The sequence below is a fragment of the Leopardus geoffroyi genome, chromosome B4 (genome assembly GCF_018350155.1).
Source record: "Leopardus geoffroyi isolate Oge1 chromosome B4, O.geoffroyi_Oge1_pat1.0, whole genome shotgun sequence".
Taxonomy (NCBI): domain Eukaryota; kingdom Metazoa; phylum Chordata; class Mammalia; order Carnivora; family Felidae; genus Leopardus; species Leopardus geoffroyi.
The window spans coordinates 72,758,445-72,782,875 of NC_059341.1; the positions used below are offsets into that span (position 1 = coordinate 72,758,445).

The window sequence follows — 24,431 nt, forward strand, 5'->3', positions numbered from 1 at the left end:
AAAATAGTGGTGTATCAGTCCTGGTTAATAAACGATCCCAGAGTTGATAATGGGCCCTATGTATTCAGCAAGTCCTGTATACACTCAGCTCATCCACTAAATCCCTTTTCAGGTGGACAGGGTTATATGGGAAGATGAGCTAGAATGAGTCTATAAAAGTCAGTTTCATTCACTGCTTTATTTTTCAGTCAAGTGCTTTAAATGGTGTCCAGAAATTCACTTGGAATGTGAGACAGGAGAAAAGATGGACACACAGAGCCTTGCTTTATGACCATACAAAAGGGCAACTGACCCTTGCCCAAGCCTTTTCCATGTGAAATGGCTCCTAAAGTTCATCTGCACAGTGAAAAATCGTGGTGAGGTCGCGTGTGGATGAGTCAAGTGAAAGTGACGATTGGTCACGGGTCTGTCGCCCATTGTGGCTGGGTCCCTGCCATGTAAAGTGCTCTGTGGGAAAGTATCGGCCCCCTAAAGAGATGCTCAGAAGCCTGCAGCTCATTAAACGGCCAGCATTTGCTGCCTCACTTGTCAGGAATCATCCTGTTGAGCAACTGCTCTCCTGAAACATTCATAAAACACATTCACGGGAGGCAGCAGGGACCTGAATCCAACCGTGATAGAGCTCTGTACTTCAGGCTGACTCAACTCCTTCTATTTCACTTTCCACCTGACAGAGGGGTTAACCTGAATAAAAGTTTTCTCTGGGCAGTTGAAATAAATGTGCTGGCCTCTACCGGAGTAGAGTAGAGCTTACTGGACTTCTTCATCACACACTCAGAATCTCTGCCTACAAACTCTTACTTGACCTAGAAATCTCAAGATCAAGGTGAACTTTATTTCTTTTTAGTTCGACATTGCTCTTTTTGAGTGTGTATGTGTGTGCACGCTTGCATGTTCTAAAAGTTTTTTCAGAGTTGTTGTTCTCACTCTACCCCTGGACATTTTAAATTTTGAAATTTTTGAGGAAAAGTTCTCTTGAAAATATTTCCTACAACTCTGGTGGGTTCTTTTCAAGATCATAAAGAGGACATATTTATCTCCTTTCACAATCTGGACAATTTTTATGATTTTCTATGAACACCTAGTGACTTTCTGTGTCACATTCTAAGTTGAATAGAAATTTTATACAGCACAATTTCTTAGCCTTCCTTCTTTCTTTTTTCTTCTCTAAATGAGTATTGCTACACGTTTCAGAAAGAGCCAAATCAGTCCCTCTGAGATCTTTTATATCAAATGGAAAACAAGTCACTTTCCTTGGTGTGTCAGCCCTGGGTTTCAATGCCATTAGAAACAGCTCACAATTGCTCAGTGTGCTGAGGTCTGATAAATCTCTGGAAACCTCCTGAATAGGATCGCTGTGATTTTTAGTGAGGATTTAGCTCCTTGCCATGGCATTACCAATTAGTTTTCCAGAGCACATTAAATCCTGCTGCTTTGGTTTACAGAATAACTGAGGCATTGCTGATGAAGCATAAAAACTTACTTGCAAAAGCAGTGGGGGATGCTGGGCGCCGACAGGACCCACCACAGCATGCAGAGTAGAATGGTGAGGCACTCAGGAAGAAAGGTTTGGAAGACGCTGCGGAGAAAGCATTGATCTCATTGATGAGCCATTTCTTTTAGACCATATTCAAAATTCTAGTTTCCCAAAAGTCACTGAGTAAAACACTTCATTTTCTGAGCCTTTACTTGGCTGGTTATAACTCTGACTGAAATTAACATTATTCTAAAGTAGCCTTTATCTGTCAAAGAGATTACCACACATTTAATCGAGATGTGGAAAACGCAGTGGAAAGATAAGTTGATCAAAACCAAACCTATAATTTTCTGTGTGGTCATAATTACAAGTAGTACATATCAAATACTCCTTTATTCACAATATCCTAGAGCAACACACAGGACAACTATCTGTGGTGATGAATGTCCTTTATCCCCACTGTCCAATATGGATCTATTTCCCACATGGCTCCTGAGATATGTGGCTAATGTAACTGGGTAACTGAATTCTCAATTTAAGTTATTTTAAAATAAATACACTCGTGTGGCTAGGAGCTATCATATTATTGAATGGCACAGCTCAAGATATGATACTTACCAAGGAACAAATTGAAAGCAGAAAGTAAAAAATTAAATATAAAAACCAATTTGAATGTTATATGCTTAAGTTTAATTTTTTAGAAGAGATTATATTACTCTACTGTTTATTTTCAGAAAATTCCTCAAAATAGTTAGTTGGATTCCAAAGTGGTAAGAGATAATCTATTGAGCAATTCCATAACAAAATGGTTTTTTTTGTTCTGATCACTTTCACATGTTCAAAAGTATTTGAGAATAATAGCATTTTATCTCAAGAGAAACTAGTTAACCTGAAGATATCTGTGTTTGTAGTATAGGGATTTACCATATATCTGTTCTGCTCACTTTATTAAACTATACTATTCATAACATTTTCAATACATGTACACAGAATAGGTATCATTACTCTTATAAGGAAAGAAATTTTAAATTCTGTTTCTCAGTAGATGATAAATAGCTAAAAAGGATGTCACAGAACATTAGTAAGAGCTCCTCTTTACTGAGCACTTACTATATGTCAGGCTTTGGTTAAACACCTTAAATACCCCATGTCCTTTAGCATAATGAGATATAATATAAACATGGGTGAAAGTTCCTGAAGGTGGACAACTTGCTTTTGCTATCGCATACCCAAAAGAGTACGTAGCACATTGTAAATGTCAGCAAATTTTCAATAAATGAATGTATAAAACCAAGCCTAATAGTTCATTTTCTGTGTGGTCATAATTATAAGTAGTAATTAGTAAAACTAAGAAATAGGAAGCCTCTCTCGACCTTCTTAGGAAGAGAATGAGGATCAGGAATGAACCCCTTCCCTGCTCCCCAGACACATCTTGAAATATAGTATCATCCATAACAGATGACCTTGAAATCTAGAACATGACTTGAAAATAAATATTTTTATAACTCTCCCTACATATTCAACGGCAACTTTTTTCTTATTTTAATCATATTTAGTGAATATTATTTTGATACGAATACCATACCTTTTTCAAGAACACAGTAATTTCAGACTTGTATTTTAACCAAGTGATAAGCATGTGTTTACTGTCGCCAATATTTTTGAAGGATATATCAAAATAAGTGTATTGCCCAATAAAAATCTAGGTTCTTAATACCTTCAAATTGCAAATTAATCACACATGCAGGTTTTTTTCTATAACATAACAGAAAGTTGCCAATATTCGTATTCTTAGTTTTTTAATATCAAAGTTTTCAAATAATAAAATGTTAGTCTTAATGATATTTCAAGGGGTGCCTGGCTGGCTCAGTCAGTGGAGCATGCAGCTCTTGATCTTCGGATTGTGAGTTCAAACCCCACATTCGGTGTAGAGATTACTTAAAAATAAAATCTTTTAAAAAATGATACTTTGAAAATATAGCAACTAAGCAAAGTATGAAAAGGAAATCCATCTTGGTGTTCAAAAAATTCTATAAAACTTAAAAAAACATTTTTTTCTAAATAGGCTCCATGCCCAACTTGGGGCTTGAACTCACCACCAGACCCTGAGATCAAGAATTGCATATTCCCAACTGAGCCAGCCAGGCACCCTATAAAACTTTTTAAAAATTTTACTGTTATCATAAACTGTTCTAACACTGACTATAAAACCACCAAAGAGAAGATAAATCATTTCATTTTAATATCTTATGAGAAAATGGCACTATTTAGGCAGAGTTACATTTTCCAGTATTCTAGGAATATTTGAAGTACTTTGAAAAATAGAAATCTATTTCTACATATAAAAATTGTCACATTATGTTGATTTTCAAGCATTTTCTGTTAAACTATTTCATCTCAAAATAAACACTCCATATAATTAAGTCATGGCTACTGTGCAGTTTGGCACAAAATGCAATGCTGCATTTACATACATGTAATAACACATTTATCATGATAGCTGGAAAAAACACACATGAAATAAGCACACTAGTGATACTATTAAAATAACCATGCATTATAATACGTACAAATTACAAATTTTATCATTCTAGCCAAACTGTTTCTCAATCTAACCCTATGGCCTAAAAAATATAAAAATAAAAGATTAAAAAAAAATGAATGGTTCATTTGAGATAAGCAATCAATTAAATTCATTTGTGATAAATGAAGTTCTGAGATATACAATCTTAGTGTTAAATTTAACCAGAAGAAGTTTTCATTAGTAGTTTGTTATATTACTATGTATCACCTTATCTTAATAGAGTGAAGCTATAATCAAAATGACATGCCATCTACAGTAATAAACTCTTGTGGCTAAGGAACTACATGTGACATGACCAGGCTTCAGGATCTCTTGTGTAGAATTTCCTTACCATGTTAAAACATCTCTTTGACATACATATATTTACACAGTCAATTCATGGTTTCCATACATAAATACACCTTGTTGAAGCTGGTTTCTGTGAAAATTGTTGTGAAATTTCAATTAAGTGCTCCATTTTTTTTTTTTTTTTACATGTGCCTACTTTGACATAAGTCAAATGCTCATCCAGCTGAACCTATGACTGCAGGGGTGTCAAATGGCACTAGGAAATAACCATTTTAAACAATGAAATGCATTAAAGATATATATATATATATATTACAATTTTAAATGTTTGTCAATCATATACTTTTTAAAGGAATAGCAAGAAAGGAAACTCAGCTGTGATGAAAACAAAGTAACAAGTTGACAGATGTGTTAAAACTTTAAGTCTTTGAGAACTACTTAGAAGATGCTGTGAAAAGGACAGAAAACAAGGCAATTTCATCCTGATATGCACTTCAAAGCCCATTAATGCAGACTAGATGAAGTCGCTTTATCATTGATTATACTGGGAACAACTCATTATAGGCTCACTGAACGATATTTACGACAATATTTAAGGAGTGCCTACTACATGCCATGCACTGCTATGAATTGAACACACGCTATCTCATCCACTCATTAGCATTCAACCTCAAATGGGTATGCATCTGGAATGTGAACACTGTTTTCGGCAATTTTTTTTTAATGTTTATTTGTTTTTGAGAGAGACAGAGACAGAATGCGAGTGGGTAAGAGGCAGAGAGAGAGGGAGACACAGAATCCAAAGCAGCCTCCAGGCTCTGAGCTGTCAGCACAGAGCCCGACATGGGGCTCGAACTCACGAGCTGTGAGATCATGACCTGAGCTGAAGTCAAGACACTCAACTAACTGAGCCACCCAGGCACCCCGGAAATTTCTTTTTTAAAAAAGGACAAGAGAAACACAAATATTTTAGAATAATATTTAGTTATTAGCCACGAGACATCAGGGTTTCATGCACAGATACTGCCAGTTATTCATAAGAGCTGGAGCCCAGAAAATGGACACATCTCCCAAGCTTTCCATAAGAGAAAATCAAATGGCCTTTCCTATCGAAAAAAAACGTACACTGTCAGGTTCGGCATGATGTTAGGTTCTGTTAGCACAATACTTCAGGATACTCCGAATTCTGTATCTCACCAACAAACCTAATTTCCAGTTTCTGTGGAAATCTGTTACCAGTTACCAATAAATAACTTAAAACTTTTGGAACTAAACTGTCTGAATCCAAATGACTAAAATCACTTATTCACAGAAAACCTCATGAGCTTTTCACTTCTTAATAAGATATTCTGACTTATCTGAAGCCACAGAATCAAAATACCTACTAATTATTTTGAACATTTATCTAAGATGGAGACTCAGAGCCAATTTAATGGTGAACTGGCCTGATTTCTTTTTAAACTTAACAAGATGGTTCTGTGATACAATCATCTCATAGCCAAGGATGGTTACGAGCCTAACTACAGAGAAATTATTTTCAAAAGTCTGTCATTTAGAAAGCAAGCAATAATTTTTAAATTGCTTTTCTGTTGTTATTTTCATTCTTCTTTTGCTGATGGAGAAGAACAATGGGTATTTAAATGGGGTGAAACCACATTCTTCTGATTGTCAGTAGAAAACTGTGGTACTAACTGACTTGAGTTGACGTTTCAAAGAAAGAGTACTAAAGACCACTAATAAAACCTTCAAATAAATTTCAAGAGTCCACTGCAATGCTATGCCAACTGGCAGCACCTTTTAAGAAAGATGGGGAGAAATGAAAGAAGGTTCCAAGATGCCTTATTAAGGCATCTTTAACCTTTGGTTAAAGGGTAAAAAAACACCTCCAGGAAAGAATAACAGGGAGCTAAATAATTTTTTTTAATGGTTTTAAATGACCTTTGTCAAGTGCCTGGTACATGGGAACCATGAATAAAGAAATCTAAACTTCTGACCTGAAAACAATATACAACTGGAATACAGTGGACCCAAAAATGAGACTCCAAAGAATAGCAACCAGCAGCCCTGAGTAGTAAGATCTAAGAAATATCACTCACCTAATGAGGTGTGATTATCACACACCCTGGAAGGAATTCATTTATGTGATCCACATGCAAATTTACCTTCAGTCACAAGGGAAAGCAAGTTAAATAAATTCATCCTTTATCTTCCTGCTCATCAGAAAACAACAGAAGTCCACATTCTTTTCCTCAAGTATTTCAGACACAGAAAAACAAAGGTCTTAATGTTCTGGTACAGCTCATGAGAAGATAAATCAAGTGCAGTGTCTACTTCTTTGATGCTGTGCTTTTAATTCTGTGCAGATAATATTTATTGCATCTCTAGCAAGTGCCACACAGTGTACTGGGACCACAAAGATGAAAAAGGATGGTTTTCTTCCCCAGAAGAATTTCTATTTAGTGTTTCTTAACTTACAGATTTATGTCTGCTGGCCAACGAAATGAAATGCAAATTTTTCCGTTTTCCAAATTCAATTTTCCTCTGTAAAATCTGAGGCATTCCCCAAGAAAGAGATGAAATTTGAAAAAATTCACATTGTGCATCCCTAACCATTGGTTCTCAACCCTGCATACACGTTAGAATTATCTAGAGTGCTTTCAAAGATACAGATGTCCAGGCCCCATACCAATCGGGTTAAATCACCAGCTAAGAGTGGGCTCCTTAGCACAGCATTGTTTCAAAAGATGCATAGGTCATTATAATACACGGCCAGGATGAGACCAGAGAAAAAAACACAAAACAATGTCTGACACAGCAGGCACTCAATAAATGTTAGCCTTTACTCCTGCCATTATTACAGAATTTGAGATCAACAGTAAGACAACATATAAAAAGAAGCCGCATGGTCAAGACTTCAGTGAAATATAAACAAGTAAAAAGAAAAAAGAATATTGTCAAGAGGGCTTTGTCAAAGAAGGCTTTAAGCAGCAACAACATCTTAACCCACACCTTGATTTGGAAGGTATTTGGAATGGCAAAAGAAGAAAAAGAAGGCATTCCAACAAGGAAAGGTGGCTTGAACAAAAGGAAAGGAGGCAAGGTGGGACACGTAGGGCAGGTTAAGAAGACCAGCCTGATGGCTGGCACAAGGCAAAAGGAGTGAACAAACAATGTACTTGGAGGAGCTAAATGTAGCTGATGGAATGAAGGTGTTGCAGAACAGAGTATTTCTATTTGATCTGATCGTCAAATGGGGATAATTAAGGTTTTCCTGGGTAGCTGGGTAATATGAGGAAGCAGATAATTAAGGTTTTCCTGAGTAGCTGGGTAGTATGAGGAAGCTATATTTTAGGAAAATTCACCTGGCAGTACCGGATGCGATGTGATGGAGAAAGGAGAGGCTATATGGAAGGATCCCACTGCAGTAAAGATTTGTTATAAGAACAGGTAATGAGGGCACCAGGGTGGCTCAGTCTGTTAAGCATCTGACTATTCCGGCTCAGGGCATGATCTCACGGTTCGTGAGTTCGAGACCCGCACAGTATTCTCTTGGTATTCTCTTTCTCTCCCTCTCTTTCTTTCTCAAAATAAATAAATAAACTTAAAAAAAAAGTTATAAAAAAAAGAAGAGGTAATGATAACCATTTGTGTATACATGGCCACTAGCATCTTCTCTAGCCTCACATAATGAACAAATGGGTAGGGTATGGCTTCTTCTCAAGGTGTGGGCCTCAGTTCATCACAATCACCAAATATGATCACTATCTCTGCTGCCTCTCCCTTCAAGTGGTCTCTATTAGCAGCTCTGAAAAACTGAGCTATATTTAAGGAAACCCATTGCTTTTTATTATACAGTCGATGTCACAGAAGAGAATAGCCTAACAGAATAGTTCTTGTAGCTCTCAAATTCTAAAAGCCTTAATGAAGACTCCTCAAGCTCCCAGCTATTGCACTCTGTGTGACTAATTCTTGCACTGGTCTACTCCACCAGGAGACAACAGACCCGGCAAGAACTGTATCTGATAGGGGTTATCCTGATTTCACCCTGTGGCAGATTTTTAATGGCTACAAATTACCTGGGTCTCAGTTTCCCCTTCCTTTGTATTTGGGATGGTCTTGCTGCCTTGTTTGACCAAAGGATACAGAAGAAGTGATATTCTGGAACATTCCAAGGCTAGATCATAAGAAGCCTTACAGCCACTGCCTAGGATTCCTGGAGTGTTTGCTCTTAGAACTCTCCCTTTCATAACCCAAGCATCAAGCTGTTAGAAGCTCAAGACACTTGGAAAGTCTACTTGTAGATTGTTGTAATAGCTCTAGTTAAGCACCCAATCAACAGTCAGCCATGTGAGCAGCCATTTTGGACATCAAGCCCAGTTGAGCCTTCAGAAGACCATAGTCCCAGCTGCCATCTAACTGCATGAGTTTCCATGTGAGAACCACTCAGCTGGGCCCAGTCAATCCACAAGACTGTGAGAGAAAATAATAAATTGCTCCTTTAAGCTTCTAATCTTTGAAATAGCTTCTTATACAGCAATACCCCTTTCACCAATATTTTACTTATGGTGGAATGGTAGAAAGGACTCTTTCACATCTTTCCCTGTTATCAGTAGGCTTTTGTGGTATGTGTTTGCAAGTCAAATGCTGACTTTAATCTCTGTTCTTATTTTGAAATGAGGACACAGAGGCTCAAGGAGGTTATATGAATTGATTGGAATTATACAGTCAGTAATATAAAAATCTTAGACTTGAATCTAGGCTTTAAAATTACAGAAATGCTGCTAAAACCAGCTCCAAAAACTGTATTTTTAAATTTACCTAATTTGCCATTTTTGCTTTGGAGAAATTGTTGGCAAACTTTTACTATAAAAGGCCAGATAAATACTTCAGGCTTTGCAGGCCATAAATCTGTTGCAACCATTCAATCTGTAATACAGAAGCACCTGTAGAAAATATGTAAACACACAGGAGTGCCTCTTTTCCTGCTTGAAAGAATGGAACTGTCTTCTGGTTTGAGACCCAATATAACTATAGAATTGGTTAAATACACCTAAACTCAATCCAGCCCTAGGAGAGTCTCTTTAAGAAACATGCCAGCAGTCATGGTTTTTATTCTCTTTCAATGGACAAAAATCTTTCCAAAGAATAACTTACTAACTCCTTCACATATTTTAAATTTAAAAGTTATTAGAGATTTAACCCTTTAAAGAACAAGCAATTTTGAGTCCTCTCAAGAGGACTGGTAAAAATTATATATTGTATGTTCTATTTCTGACAGCCACTTAGAATTAATAAAATTGAGGTTGTTGTGGCAAAGTGCCTGAACACGTAAAAGAAACATTAGAAACCTGGTTCATCTTTGGGATACTGATAAACAAGGAGGCAATTAAGTATTCAGTAATATACAGGAAAAGATGTGAATTTTCTTTCTTTCCTTTTCCCAGATGCTTTGGTTCTAAAACAAAAGTCTAAAAACTTTAGAGGCTTTTTGATCTTTGACTTCAGAGAGAATTTTAGTGCCTTCAGTTTACTGTTCATATAACTCACAAAAATGTGCCCCTGAAATATTCCCAACTAATAGCAGGTTGACAGAATGAATAATGCTATTAAAAATGAAATCAGTTATGGTAACTTTATATAAAGTGATGAATCACTCTGCATTGCCAAATCAAGTACTGACTGGAGGCTAAAAAGAATAAAAGGGAGAGATTTCATTAAAAGTGGAAACATTACTGAAAGTAAAATAAAATACTTTGGAATAAAATATACAAGGGTCTGGTAAGCGTATTATACATTAAGGCAAAAATCCAATTTCTTAGTAAGAGAGTATAAAATAGAAGCATGATCTAATGAAGTCTTAAATAAGGATTCTAACAAGCATTCCCAGATAAAAATCATGTTGTTTCTTTTTCCAATTTGCCTTTTTATTCCTGACAGACTCCAGGTGTAGTTGAATGAAAACTTACTTAACAGACTTAAAAACTGTGTACCTTCACTGTGAAAAAAAAAAAAATCACTGTAATTAGGAAAACACCTTATTTGGAGCCTCTGTTAATCCAAGATAAAGTAGACAAACACTGTATTAAGAGCTACAAAGCAAGACCCCTTGAAAGACATAGTAAGATGTATTCTAAAGTTATAAAGAGTAACAACAGAAATAGGGTGGTGGAAAATAGGTTGAGTGTGGTGTAAATGAAATATTTATCCCCCCCACATAAGGACACATTTATTTAAATATGCTAAAGATAAGAACATCTCACTTCTGTAAAAACTTGCATAGCAAAGAATCTCAAAGTATTTTACAAGCACATCTATTTCCTGTGCTACTTCCCTTACTTTACAATTGCTACCATTTCTATCATTGTTCAGCAACAAACCTAAGCATAAAATGAGGTCTTACAGCAAAGGAGACTTTCTTCTGGTGGGCACAAGAACAGGAAGAAGGTGGCACACTCCAACAGGAATATAATAGAGTCTCATGCACAGCTTTGGTTCCAATGTATGAGGCACATTCATGGCAAACAAATGTGGATAAAATCATTGTCAACAATTCTTTTAAATTGCCCACAACATATGGCATCCTTTGGCTTCTGGCATGTAACCCTGAACTCTCTGAATCCTTTGTTTATTTATACATAAATGTGTATACAATTGTCTGGGCATTCAAACTACTGTGCTCTTTTCTCTTGTTCATTTATTTATTTTTGAGAGAGAAAAAGAGAGAGAGAATGCACCCTTGACAGCAAGGGAGTTGGGGAGGAGGAGAGAGAGAGAGAGAGAGAGAGAGAGAATCCCAAGTAGCGGGGCTGGAACCCCTGAACCCCATGAGATCATGACCTGAACCAAAATCAAGAGTCTGACTCAACCGCTTATCTGACTGAGCCACCCAGGCGCCCCAAACCATTGTGCCTCTTAAAATAATCCTCAACTCCCTTAAGTCAATAAGAGGTAAGGGGAAAGTTCTAAAATGTTCCTACTTGCCTGCTGGATTTACTCCTATTTTATTATTAAACCTCAACAACTTCAATACCTGTTAACAGATTGACATTTCTTGCTGCCTAAGTGGAGTAAAGAAGCACATGTTAGGGGTTGGGGTGGGATAAGTACTAAAGTCAGGGGCAAATTCAATGCACATAAATTGCTCCAGCCCAGGTGTTATTCTTTAAGGATGGTAACTGAGTCATTACTAGAAGGGAAGGAACTATTAGTCCTATTCTCTTCACTGCAAGAATTTCTCCTTGAATCTGAAGCAGTTCATTAACTTGAGCTGATTCTCATGAACTATGTAAAGTTATTAAATGTTAATATGTTTATATTAATATGTTAATATAAATCCAAAGGCATGTTAAGAAGATACAAAAAATATGCACATGTAGTAATAACATGGTTCAGTATTATCTACAAATTCCACCAAAGCAGTGGTTGAGGTGACGGCCTGAGGAAGGAACCACCTTTGCCAGATTTTCCATTCTCTGTCCTGATTCTGGGTCAGCATCACCAACATTCAAGATGCTGTGATTTTAATCTACCAAAACAAATCTAAAGCAAAGTTGTAGCAAAAATAAGTGAGAAACTCTGGCTTAATAAATCAGATCACAAAGTCTTCAAGTTGGATTAGATAAAACATAAGTGCAATTAGTTTAAGACAGAGTCATGGATTAACACGTAAATAGTATCTGGAACTGGGAGATGGGCAAGGAAACGAGGATGTACATTAAGTTTTAATGGTAAGAAGCAATCCTAACAAGGGGCCAGAAAAATGCTACGAATCTGGTTCCATTTCTGTACTACACAGTACAACTTACCTGATAAAATTACCTAAAAAAAAAAAAAAAAAAAATGAACTCACCTATCCAGAAGAAACATGTACTTTCTAACCCTTAAAAGGAGTAGCTTCAACAATCAATAAATTACATTCAGAAAATTACCTTTATGTCAAATATTTTTAAAATGTTTAAATAACAAATGTTATTAAAAGGCAAGACTCCACGTATTTTGAATAAAACTGGTGACATAACCAAGAGAAATGTAAAATTTTCAGCTTTTTACATTTCAAAGCCCTTTTATATATAAAAACTTAAATATTGTAGTCTAGCACAATATTCACCCAATAATGACATTAATGAACTTTTCAGGAAGGATCTCTGATGATTCTAATGTACTTGCAGAACCTCCTCGTTTCCCCTAATAAACTATAACAGATCTAAGGATTCATCCCTGGATCTTATCTTCTATCTACTACCTTCTGTTGCACTGTGCCCCTCTCCAGCCTTGAGAAATACCCTTTGATTTCTAGAGTTTTTAAACTACATATATATATATATATATATATATATATATATATATATACATATATATATGTCTATATATCCAACTGTTTTACATATAAACAACCTGACAACATATAGCTATGGAGAGTCTTTTTCCTACTGTAAATATTCAAAGACTTGCCAGTTTCCAGGGATGAAGAACTGACAGCTATCCTCTCATTTATTACCTATAAAATCTGTGTTATTGCTTAACTGTCATCACCTTGCAGATCCACAGCAAGACAAACAGGAAGGGCAATTTCTTTCCTTATGGACTCACATACAAAATCGCAATCTGATTTATTATTGGGATACACGTAATCAGTTATTACTAGCTTCCGATATTCAATGAAAGACTCGCATAAGGAATACGAAGGTTTGGGACAATTTTTTTTTTCTCCTTCACAAGTCCACAGATGTTTCCACTGTTAACTTCTGACAAAAACAAAATTAGCAAGTGAAGTAATCATTGTAGAAAAAAACTGGCCTCTATGAAAATTAAAGCAGCGAACAGCTATGAAAATGCTTGGAAAGCCATACAGCAGTCCAAACATGGAATGCCACAGGGGCAGAGACAGTCATCCGTTTTGTGCAGTGACGATCCCAATGGTCTAGAACAGAGCCTGACACATGGGAGATACTCGGTAAGCACTTCCTGAACAAATGAAATAGATGGCATCATTAAAAATCGGTAACAAAGATAATGAAGCAGAAATGCATGCAGTGGCATAAATCCCCAAGTTAAAGGGCTCTGAATTTCACCAAGGCACCAATAAAAGGAAGTCTGGGGTTTTCTCATTCAACATTTAGTTTGGTACACTCAACAAGACTGGAAAAAAAGTGAGTACTCAATATGCTGAAATGACTAAAAATCCCATTTTGTGATCCACTCCTAAGTAAGGGTCTAAAGGATTAGCAGTGGTTGTTCACTGACATCTCAGAAAGAAATATAAGGAAATACTGTTATCTTTTCAAAAACAGTAGCTCTTCTATACTCTCTATAGAACATCAATCACTATGTCGTCAGTCAGTTAATTTTCAGGTGATAGTAACCTTGTCAGCACTCATTAAAACTTCATAATTCTACACAGCAGCAATGAATTCCCACAACATTTGGTAGGACAAAAATCTGTCACTTAAATAAAACTAGGGCAATGTTCAGAAAATGACATTCTGTGTCAAATTACAAAGATAAATGAATGTAAATGCTGGTTTTAAGCAGCATATTTGTGGGCACAAATATAGAGAGTTTTAATTTTCTTAAGATACTTTTGTAGATTCAAAAATTAAACACACCCCTTACAAGACTATTTTTTGAAATAAAAGGTTATTTGTTCAAAGGAAAATCAACCTAGGAGAATCTCAAATCTTCAATGAGGGCTCAATAAAACACCAGGAAAAAATATGTGCTTAAACTGTATTAGAATACTTCAAAGGGAAATATAAATTCTCATATTCTCTTAACTATTCAAAAAAAAAAACATTTTTGTATTCTGGCACTTTAATAAGTGTACAAGAGTTAATACATCCTTGAAAATTTTTTGTAGTTAGGAGACCCTTTACCCAATAATTGCAATATTTTGAATGAAACAGATATACAAACCTCTTGTTCAGTTATTAAAATATCTGCCTTTGATTTGCATTTGGTTTATTTGAATTTAACCTGTAAAATCTACAAAGGGGAAAACTAAGTAACTTTCTCTGGTTGAGCAGCCAATCAGGATCAGGGGCAATTTAAGAATCCTTAAAAATAACTTCTATAAACACAATGCCAAACCACTAAAAGTTATGGAAATCACCATTTTTTGTTTGAAAATGTTATTTTTTTGTGACACAACATTATTTACTAACTCTTGTCTAGGTGAACCGGCTTTATACGTTTCTAATTTTCCAAACACTTCAAAAATAAGAGAGTGGCCCAAATTACCAAGGAACATAAACTCTGCCTTTAACAGTATTTTTTCCTTTCCCTAGATGCAAAAGGATTCCCAGGTTCCTTAGGTTTTACACTGTGTGAACGAGACCGCTCATATAATTATATTTGTTCCATTCTGTTAATAACCATTTCAAGCTGAAAGACCAGGACAGGTTCTAAACATGTTAAGTTCTATACAGCCATTAGCAATAAATTTGATCTGGCAGTTTGCTGGGACAATGGAATCTGCTGAAAAAGCGTCTATTAGTCATTCTGGACAAACCCATCGGGATTAAAAGAATGAGTTAAGATCGCCTAAGGACGCAGCCAAAAAAAATTAATAATAATCCAACTAGATCTCAGCTTCTGAGTTTCCAAAAGGCTTCCCCTTTTTTTCACCGCACATTTCGGCTGCCCCTCCATACGCTTTAGCTAAAATGTGATTAACCCGTCCACATCCTCTGCCCAATCACACCACTTAGGTTTTATGCGAAAATTAAACCAAAATTGTCTTTCTTTTGATAATTTCCCATTTATTGGTGAACTTCCTATTCCAGGTGCCAATTCAGCTGTTTCAGCTCAGCACGAAGAAAAAGTCGTCCTTGATTTTCTTGCGCCTCCGTGATCCCAAATACTAAGAGCAGAGAAAGCCAAAAGTTTGCGCAACTCTTCTTCCAAAAATCTTTGCGAGCGCTCTTGAACGGCCCCGGCCTTGGGTGCATACGCAGAAGCAAAGCCCCCGAAGCGGGCCGCGGGAACTGCCCAGGGAGCTGGTGTCCCGCGGCCTCCAGGGCTGGAGGCGGCGAGCAGAAACGCTGAACTTGGGAACAAGACGGGTGAAACTGGTCCAGCGAACCCAGAGATCTCGGGACTAGGGCTGCTCTTTCCCGCTAACCCAATGTGGGGCATTCGGGGTTTCTCCGGAAAGGCCTGAAAATCAAGGCAGCCCTACCACTTGTTGAAAGGAAACAGAGAGGAAGCTGGTGGTATGGGATAGGGGTGGAGGGGGTGTCACAGTTAGTGGTTGTACCCTATTTACCCGCGAAGTGTTATCCCCACTAAAGCTCGAGACGCTCGAAGAAGGTCCCAGGCCGGAGCGGATCCGGGCGCGCTGGGGCCAGGGCTCCCTTGGCGCAGCGCGCACCCCCGGGAGCTCGGATCCCGGACCCGCCGGGCCGGAGGCGCCGGGCGCGGCTGGGGAGGAAAAGAGCTGGCTCACCTGGGGCTGACGGCTGGAAGGTAGAGTCTCGATCCCCCGGAGCCCGGCCCGGCAGCCTGGCGCCGTCGGCCGAGGGGCTGAGCACTTGGAAAGCCCAACGCGTGCCGTACGGCGCTCCGCCGGGGCTGACCGGTTCGGCCGCGGGGCACAGCTTGAGGGGAACGGGGCTGGCAGGCAGGGACCGGACCTGCGCGCCGGCTGCCGTGGCGGCGGCGGCGGCCACTAGAGCGGACGCCGGGCCGTGGTGCGGGGGTGGCTGCAGCGCGTGCGGCGGGGCGCCCCCAACCCGCAGCAAGTTCTCGATCAGGAAACTCTTGCCCAAGTTGCCAAAGCCCGGAGCCGCGGGGAAGTTGAGGAGCGCGGAGGACGCCACCACGTCCCAGTACGCGCCGGCGTGGGCCGCCACGGCGCTGGGGAGCATAGTGCGGCGCCCGCGGGCCGCCTGCGCGCCCGCCTCCAGCTCCGCGCGCCGCACCGGTCCCACGCCGCTCCCTCCCGCCGCAGCCTCCCGCGGAACCGGAGCGCGCTGAGCCCGGGGAGGAGGAGAGGGCACCGAGGACGCCGGCAGGCTTGGAGCGATATTATTTTTTGGGGTTGGGCGTTTTCTTAAAGGATGGGAGGAGTGAATGTGGGAGGGGGAAGCTGTGCGTGTCTCTGGCCCGCGGCGCAAGCTCTGGGGGCGCCGGGGGAGTGCCTCCCGCTCCCTATGCAGATCCGGATGCGCGCGCTCTCTCTCTCTCTCTCTCTCTCTCTCTCTCTCAGAAGGCTGGAAGGTGTGTCCAGCCCATCCATTCATGTCACCCGGCCCACAAAGTGACAGACGCGGCCAACAATAAGGGCGGCCCCGGAGTCTGAGCTTTGGCAAAGGGAGGGGACGCGTAGCGGGAAGGTGGGCGTGGAGGCGACGTGAACCGGCCGCGCTCATCCCCTCCCGGCGGCCGGAGCCCTAGCTCTGGAGCCCACGCAGCCCCCCGGAGCGCCAGGGCGCGCGACCGTGGGCGAGGAGTGCCCCGGGGGCGGGCGGCACTCTCTTCTGGAGACCGTTCGGCAGACCACCTGTTGGGCAACCCCCGGCTCTCCAGTGTTGATGTCACTTTCAGGAACCGACGGGCATCCTGGGGAAGCTAACAGTCACTAGAGGCTTGAAGGACTGTAGTCATCAAATAGAGTCGCGAGTGTTACTGGGACTGTGTTACTGGGACTGGGTCCCGCAGATAGATACAAAGTTTTAAAGAGTGGGTTGCATATGAGATGTGTTCCCCTTTCTTAAGGCAAAGAAAGTGAGTTTTTCTTGGAGACCTTTTAAGAAATTTCAGAGGTTCTAATAGTTCGTTTCCAATCGCTTTTCTAAGATCATTTAGGAATCACTCCAGAAGAAATGTTCCGATAAATTTTGATCTAGAGAAAGGGATCTTAGTTGGAGGTGGTTAAATATTTGGGTCCAAAACCCGTCAAGAAAAGCCACCACCAACTTTTCCTAACCAAACATGGTTGGGTCCTCCTCCACAGAGCCCAGGATGAGAACACTGGATTATTTAGGATTACAGTTGCTCTTTTATCCCCCCTAGAAATCTGGGTAGTTTCCAGTTTATTAACAGCCTGCTAGAGACTGGGCAGAAGAAAAAAGGGTGTGTGTGTGTGTGTGTGTGTGTGTGTGTGTGTGTGTGTAGTTAAAAGTTCCTTTAACCACAAGGCAATTTAAAGCTCCTCATTTTAGAAATTGTATCAATGGAATTTTAAAACGGTGACTTCTCTGTCGATTAACAATTCCAATTGCTACACTCCTGTGCAAATTCAGGTGAATTTATTTAAAATAAGATTTTTAAAAGATTGTGAAAGGTTTGGAGTTACATGTATAGTTTTCCTCTGTATCCTAACAATAATGATATGGTTCCTAGTTTCAATTTACTTAAAAGCTAGACAGAGTTGCCAGGCTAGTAAGATAAATTTCCTTTTAAAAATTCACCTGGTTGATTTGTGTTTCATTTACTCTAAGGATGTCCAAAGCTTTCTAGAAATCCACCGTCCCTACCTGCTGCCAAACGGAAGGAAAGTTATTTGCAAGGTTGGTGTATGTTACTAATATTTGTTCACTTACTGATTTAGTCAACAAACTTTTCCTGAACATTTCATATTTATGGAGCACTTTTGGTGGTCCTGGGAATATATAGAGAAAAGTCTGGTCCTTGCTTTGTAGGGGTTCACAGCTTAGTGAGGGAGAAAAACAAGTAATATCTGAGAAAGGGATTGTAATTTAGAAGGAAAAGTGAGAGAAAATCTCCAGAATAAGATTCCTGTAAACTGAGTCTTAAAAGTTAGGGATGGGCTCTGAAGTAGTAACCTTTGAGATTAGCAAGGAAAAGAGAAATTACATCATCCCTGCCAGTCCTAAATTATAGCCACCATTTATTCAGTGTTTACATTTGGCCAATTATACACTAAACAGTTTGTCCATATTAACTTGTAAACTTCATAATAATTCTATAAGCTTGGTACTGTTTTTATCCCAGTATTACTGACGGGGCACAGAAAATTTAAGTAACTTTCCTAAAACAACACCACCACCAGAGTGATAAGGTTAAGATACTATCTAAGCCAGATGATTCCAAAGCCTTAGAACCTTTAAAATTTTTTTTTTACATTTATTTATTTTTGAGAAACAGTGAGACAAAGCGTGAGTGGGGGAGGGGCACAGAGAGAAGGAGACACAGAATCTGAAGCAGGCTCCAGGCTCTGAGCAAGCAGTCAGCACAGAGCCTGATGCAGGCTCTGAGATCATGCCCTGAGCCGAAGCTAGACGCTCAACCAACTGAGCCACCCAGGCACCCCAAAGCCTTAGAACCTTTAAATTCAACTCCAGTCTCTTCACAGACCTATTTGCCATGCTAAATGGTGTCACCTGGCCATGCAAGGGAGGCTAAGAAATCAGTATCCTGTTGTTCTATGACAATGCAGACTCAAGTCAAGAGGAACTGTTGGTTCACCCAACTTGCCATAGATAGGAGACAACTGGAAAAATCCAGACACAAAATGATGTGGCATTTATAGAATTAATGGCAAGAAAACAAAGTGGAGAGGATAAATATTACAAAGGTTGAATCTATAGGAATGGATGATGCAGTTCTCAACTGGAGGTGATCCCTTCCTACTCAAGAGACATTTGGCAATGTCTGGGCGTACTGTTGGCTGCCGTAACTTGATGAGAGGATGGGGCGGTTAGACACTGGCACCTACTAGCAGGAAGCCAGGGATGCTGCTAAACATCCTGCAATTCACAGGACAACAACAAAGGATTACCCAGCCTGAAATGTCAATAGTGTGGTGGTTGAGAAACCTTGGTTATAGAGGAAAAGGGGAGAATGTAGGGTCACTTCTAGTTTTCTGGTTTAATGAATGAGTAGACCTACTTCATCAGGATGGGGACTTATAAGATGAAGAGCAGGTTTTACATGGACGTGTGAACAGAATGATGGAGATAGATGTTCTGGTTGTTTGTGAGAACATCCAGGGGGAATGGTATAGTGAGAAGAAAAATAAGCCAAGAGACAAAGGCTGGGGAATATCAATGTTAAGGGGATGGATAAAAGAAAGAAGAGTCTTGAAGGAGACTGAAAATGAGCAGTGAAGATTTGAAAACTGAAACCAGAAGACAGAATGGAGCCTTGGAAGTCAAGGGAGAGAAAGTTTCAAAAAGGAGGAATGACAGATGTTGGTTAAGAATAACTGCTGGTTATGCCCAGCAGTTTCTTTTTCCAACTGGACAGACAGCTCCAGTGCATTTCCCAGTCTGCCTTTCAGAGTGTGTATGGTCGGAATAAGAGGAGAAGCGATATAGTTCTCCTCCCATTCTGTCCCCTAAGGATTCACACAGTCCTCCACTCTTTGTTCTTCAGCTCCCAGATGCAGAGGTCCAGGGGATGAAGACGTCCCTAGGGCATGATGGAACCACAAGATGAAAGCAGCCTATGTCCCTGAATCACCACAGAGAAGGCACACAAAGATGAATATTTACATAAGCAGATCATGACATAAGCAAAAAATAAACACTTATTGGGTAATGCCATTAAGATTTAGGAGTTGGTCTCCACAGCCTATCCCCCCTACCTTAATTAATATACTAACTCTGTAAATGCCTCAGATTGAAAACATAGTAATTTGATTCTTAGTGACTTGGGCAAAAGCCTTTTCAAGGGAAGCAAAAGAAGTAGACATCAGTTTGTGCATGATTGAAGATGGATATAGAAGGTAAGAAAGTAGAGACAAGTTGAAGAAACGGGGAAAGCTTAAGGGAGTTAATAGGGTAAAAAAAAAAAAAGACATGAAAATATTATAAGGTAAGAGAAACGAGGCTGGAGATAAAAGTGTGTTTGATGGAGCAAAGAGAGGTGGTAAGCCCAGCACAAGCTGTGTGGGCTCTTTACCTCTTGGTAAGGAAGTGTTCCAGGCCTAAAACCAAGTGAGCAGAATTCCGCATTCTTATGCAGAATGGAGCCCAAGGCTTAATTCTCACCCAGCCCTGTGTTCAGTCACTGATTTAGAGAACTCCTTGCCTAAATCCAACTATGATCTTAGCAGCATCCTGGGACTGGAACACTGTCACATTTCCTGAAGTGAATCTTTCACACTGGATGTGAACTTGAAAGGGCTGAGAGATGGACATCATTGAGCTTATAAACATATTATAGGACTGTTTCTGTATGGGCTTACACATAAATGTTTAAATGTGTCGTAGAATTCATTCTGACATTTGCCTTCATACTTGGTCATGGGGCTATGGGGATGGCTCTAAACCTCTTAATCTGCTTAATTAGCTATTTGAAGCTCCTGATAATTTATGAAAAAGAACTTAATCGTTGAGAAAGCCTAATAGGCTCAGGCCATTTTGCTGCAGTGTTTCATTCCTTGAAGAAGCACTTTGGTCTGTGCTGAGATCTAGTCCAAAAAAAAAAAAAAAGCATCAACACAAAATCACATGCCTTCAGCGTCAGATGGATGAGACCTATGGGCTAGCGAGGTGTAAAGTAACAGAATGTGAGTTAGCTATTAAAGAGGGGGCGGGGGTGGAGTCGGAGGCTGCTAAGCAAAGCATGTGTGTAGAACTATTTGTATGGGTAGACCTGTTTGTCACTGGTCTGAAGAAGAAGGCTGGGGCCAGACTGTGTCTTATAGGTAGCGCACAGGATTTTGGATTTTGCCCTTGAATCAATGACGTGTGTGCACAAGAAAAAAAAAATGTAACTATATGTGGTGATGGATGTCAACTTAAACTTATTGTGGTAATCATTTTACTGTATATATCAAATCATTATGCTATACACCTAAAACTAATACAATTCTATATGTCAATTATACCTCAATTTTAAATTGAGATATAATTTAAATTAAAATGCAATTTAAAATGCAAATGTGATCTCATATTTGCATTTTAAAGGACCACTACTGTGGTATGGAGGCTGTGCCAGGATCTGCAGAAGGTGCTGACTAGAGACGTACAAGTAATTCAGAAAAGAGATCCTGGGACTTTGGGCTGGGTTTGTGGCATGACCGTGGAGAGAAGCAGGAGAATATAGAGCCGTCTAGAAGATAACTATAAATTTAGAGTGTGAGGAAGTCTTGTCTCCGTCAGAACCAGCGTGCTTGGTTTTATCAGACTGTGGGAAATATATAGCCCATTGTGTTTCCTGATATGTTTTGAATGCCAAGAAGTTGAGCTAATTTTAGAATTTAATTGCAGTAACTCTCTTAGCCTGTATTTCTGTTATCTCCACCTTCAGTTCACTTTAGATCTTTTGTGTTTATTTTGATGGCCCTGTTATATGTGAATCCATTTAGTGCAACTCCTCCAACCGTATAAATAATAAGCAAATACAACAAGCAGGTAAATATTTTTTCTTTGAAACACACATGCTTATTCTAAGAAGTAGAATTCTGTAGTGGAATCTAAAGAAGCTTCCCTAATTCCTCTATGATCAGTTGAATTCTCCCTTGGGGCAGGAGAGTCTCTGTGCTTGCTGGAGAGAGAAACTTGTAGCCCAGGTAATATGCACTCTGGATTGCTGACCTCACTGGCACCTCTGAGCACCTACTCCAACAATCAGACATTTTTGAAGAGAAGATGTAATTGTGAGGAATTAGTTCTGTTCTCAACTGAAAGGAGGAGATTCAAGAATATCCTTGTAGCCTTCTTAGTAACCACTGGAAATCTGGCTGGTGCAGGGTTACTCAGGGAGAAATAAATTATTTCCCAAGAACCGCTAACTATGTAGAATCGCTCCACTGCTCAACACCCACTCACGACTCAGAACCTGAGGCAGATTACATCTTAATCCTTAAATTAGAGAAAAAAATATTTTTTAAAACGCACAGGAATATGTTAAGAGGTACATTCAACCAATTCAACAATAATTACTCAATTAAATTCTATACAGTAATGTACTTTCTTAAGTATTCTCCCATTCCCTCTGCCCCGCCCCATCCCCAAATACTCTTGGGTCTTCAAAATAAATTCTAAAACTCTGGCTTACCTCTGAAAGACATTTATAAATATGTTTCAGTTTTGATCTGGCAGGACTCATGCTCTCATTGTCCTCCTTTTCCTGCACATGTCTTTTCTGGCTGGCTCTGTGGGCTTTTTGTGTATTATTTTGCCATGCCTCAGGCATTGTTCGTCTCCGTGCCCTGCATGCTACCTTCAAGCTCTATTTTACTGACTCTCTTCTGTAACTGGGAGACTTCCCAGTTTCTTTCCAGGCTATTCAACTTCTTTGGCATTCCTTGCTCGTTGATCATTTCTAACCACTTTTCCACTTGTACTGCTTGGCCCAAAGTGGAATGGGAGACTACTGAATGATTTTGAGGAAATTACTCTGGATGTTGCTGAGCGGTAGTCTTTTCGACGGTCCCTCATTGTCTCAGTGTCCCCACAGCCACAGGTGCCCCTCATTCATATTGAAATCCTACAGTTTTCTGGTTTGCCCTCAATCACTGCTTTGGACAAAAGGGAGGACACACATCCACATCACACTGTGAATTTTGTCCTGTTCCCCAATGTTTACAACCAAAATAGTCCCTTCACACGAACATTGTGTTTTTTTTGCATTTACTGCCAAAAGTATGAAGTACACACAGAGTAGTTAATCCCTTATGAAACTGCTCTAAGGCTATGAACCCAGACTCTCTGAACCAAATTTAGACGTGTCAGCCTCCTTGCTTTAAAGTGTCATTTCTCTGGCGAGGATTTGTCTCATGTAAAATGTAATAAGCATTTTAGACAAATAAAATTAATCCCCAGAGGTTTTTTTTTTCCTTTCCTAGCCCCCCTGTTCTCTATTGAGTTTCCCAGCTTTGATTTATCTGGAAAGTAGAGTAATATTACAAAGCTTCTGAAGTAAGCATTGCTTGACAGCCGACCATTTAAATTGCGTGGTGTAACTCTCAAGTGACCCTCCTTATGTCACTCAAATATTCTCTCTTGTTTTCAGGCTCATGCATATATTTCACTCTCCCCATCATTTCATCTACACATCTTCCCCAGCCCCAATCCAACACCTCTGGTCCAACTACACTTCTTTCTTTTAACCTAAGCACAACCAACCTCAGGAGCTTCCTGAGTGAAATCTGAAACTGGCCCCTAGAACAAGAAGGGCAAGGAGAGACCTAAGAAAGAGACCACTCCATATAGGGCAGTGGCAGATTGGATAAGCCAAGGCATACCATACGAGATTTCTCTCAGGTGGCCACAAGACCAGTAGATCTCTGCATCCATCCACCAAATTTTAAAAGTTTATATAGAGTCTTTAACTGGGTTCAGTCATGTTATACTATCCAGATATTCTCAATACATTAATCTCTGAAGGCCATGTCCTTGAAAACACCTTCCACAATGGGAACAGTGGGGAGAGTATATACTCCAAGCACAGGGGGTGGGGTGGGTGGGGGTGAGGAGCCTCTGATTGCCCATTCCCAGTGTTTAGTTCTATGGTCAACTGGCAATCATGCACATTCAGTTACCTCCTCCAGAACACCAACTCATGACTGGCTCTTATAGTCTTACATACCTTCCTCTTCCATGGTGTGTCTTGAGCAGTCAGCTGGTTTCACTAACATGGAAGTGAGTTGTCTGGTGGCTATCTGGCTGCACTGGATAGCCATTGTAGCTCTCTGTGGTAACTGTAGGCCGATATCACAACCTCAGTAGAGGCACATGCAAGAGAAAACACAGATCATGATAAGGATTCCCAAATTAAGTAACATTTTTTTTTTCCACCAAGAGTCTCATGATCCAACCCATTGATTGCTAAGTCCCTTAGGCTATGGGTTGGATCACTCAAGGAGTTCACTTGTATCCTCATATGATTTAATAAAGAGGACACATTAGTATACTCATCAGGTATGGACACACAGCACTTTGTTTGGATAGTGGCATAGGTGCCTATTACAAGGCATTAGTAATGTCCAAGGCCATTCTATTTTGGAAGACAGTTTTTCTCATTAAAAACATTTCAGTGTTCAGTTAAGGACAGGCTTTGTTAGCCATCATTTAAGGTTTGCTGGGTGAATTTGATAAGGGCTTCTATACGTGCTATAATTATTCCTGGCCAATGGAGGAAACAAAGATGGTGGCCAAATGATTGTACTGG

General features: G+C 39.7%; 1 protein-coding gene across 1 annotated transcript in view; it reads right to left on the reverse strand.

Moving 5' to 3' along the window:
* The window catches only part of DBX2 (developing brain homeobox 2), a 36,494-nt gene extending 19,060 nt beyond the window's left edge, over positions 1-17,434 (reverse strand). Inside the window, exons 1-2 of the mRNA XM_045463930.1 lie at positions 15,793-17,434; positions 1,484-1,579 (exon numbers count right to left, since the gene is read on the reverse strand). Coding sequence (XP_045319886.1) covers positions 1,484-1,579; positions 15,793-16,717 — 1,021 coding nt within the window. The 5' untranslated portion in view covers positions 16,718-17,434. The remainder of the gene's footprint in view (positions 1-1,483; positions 1,580-15,792) is intronic.
* Positions 17,435-24,431: the final 6,997 nt, after the last annotated feature.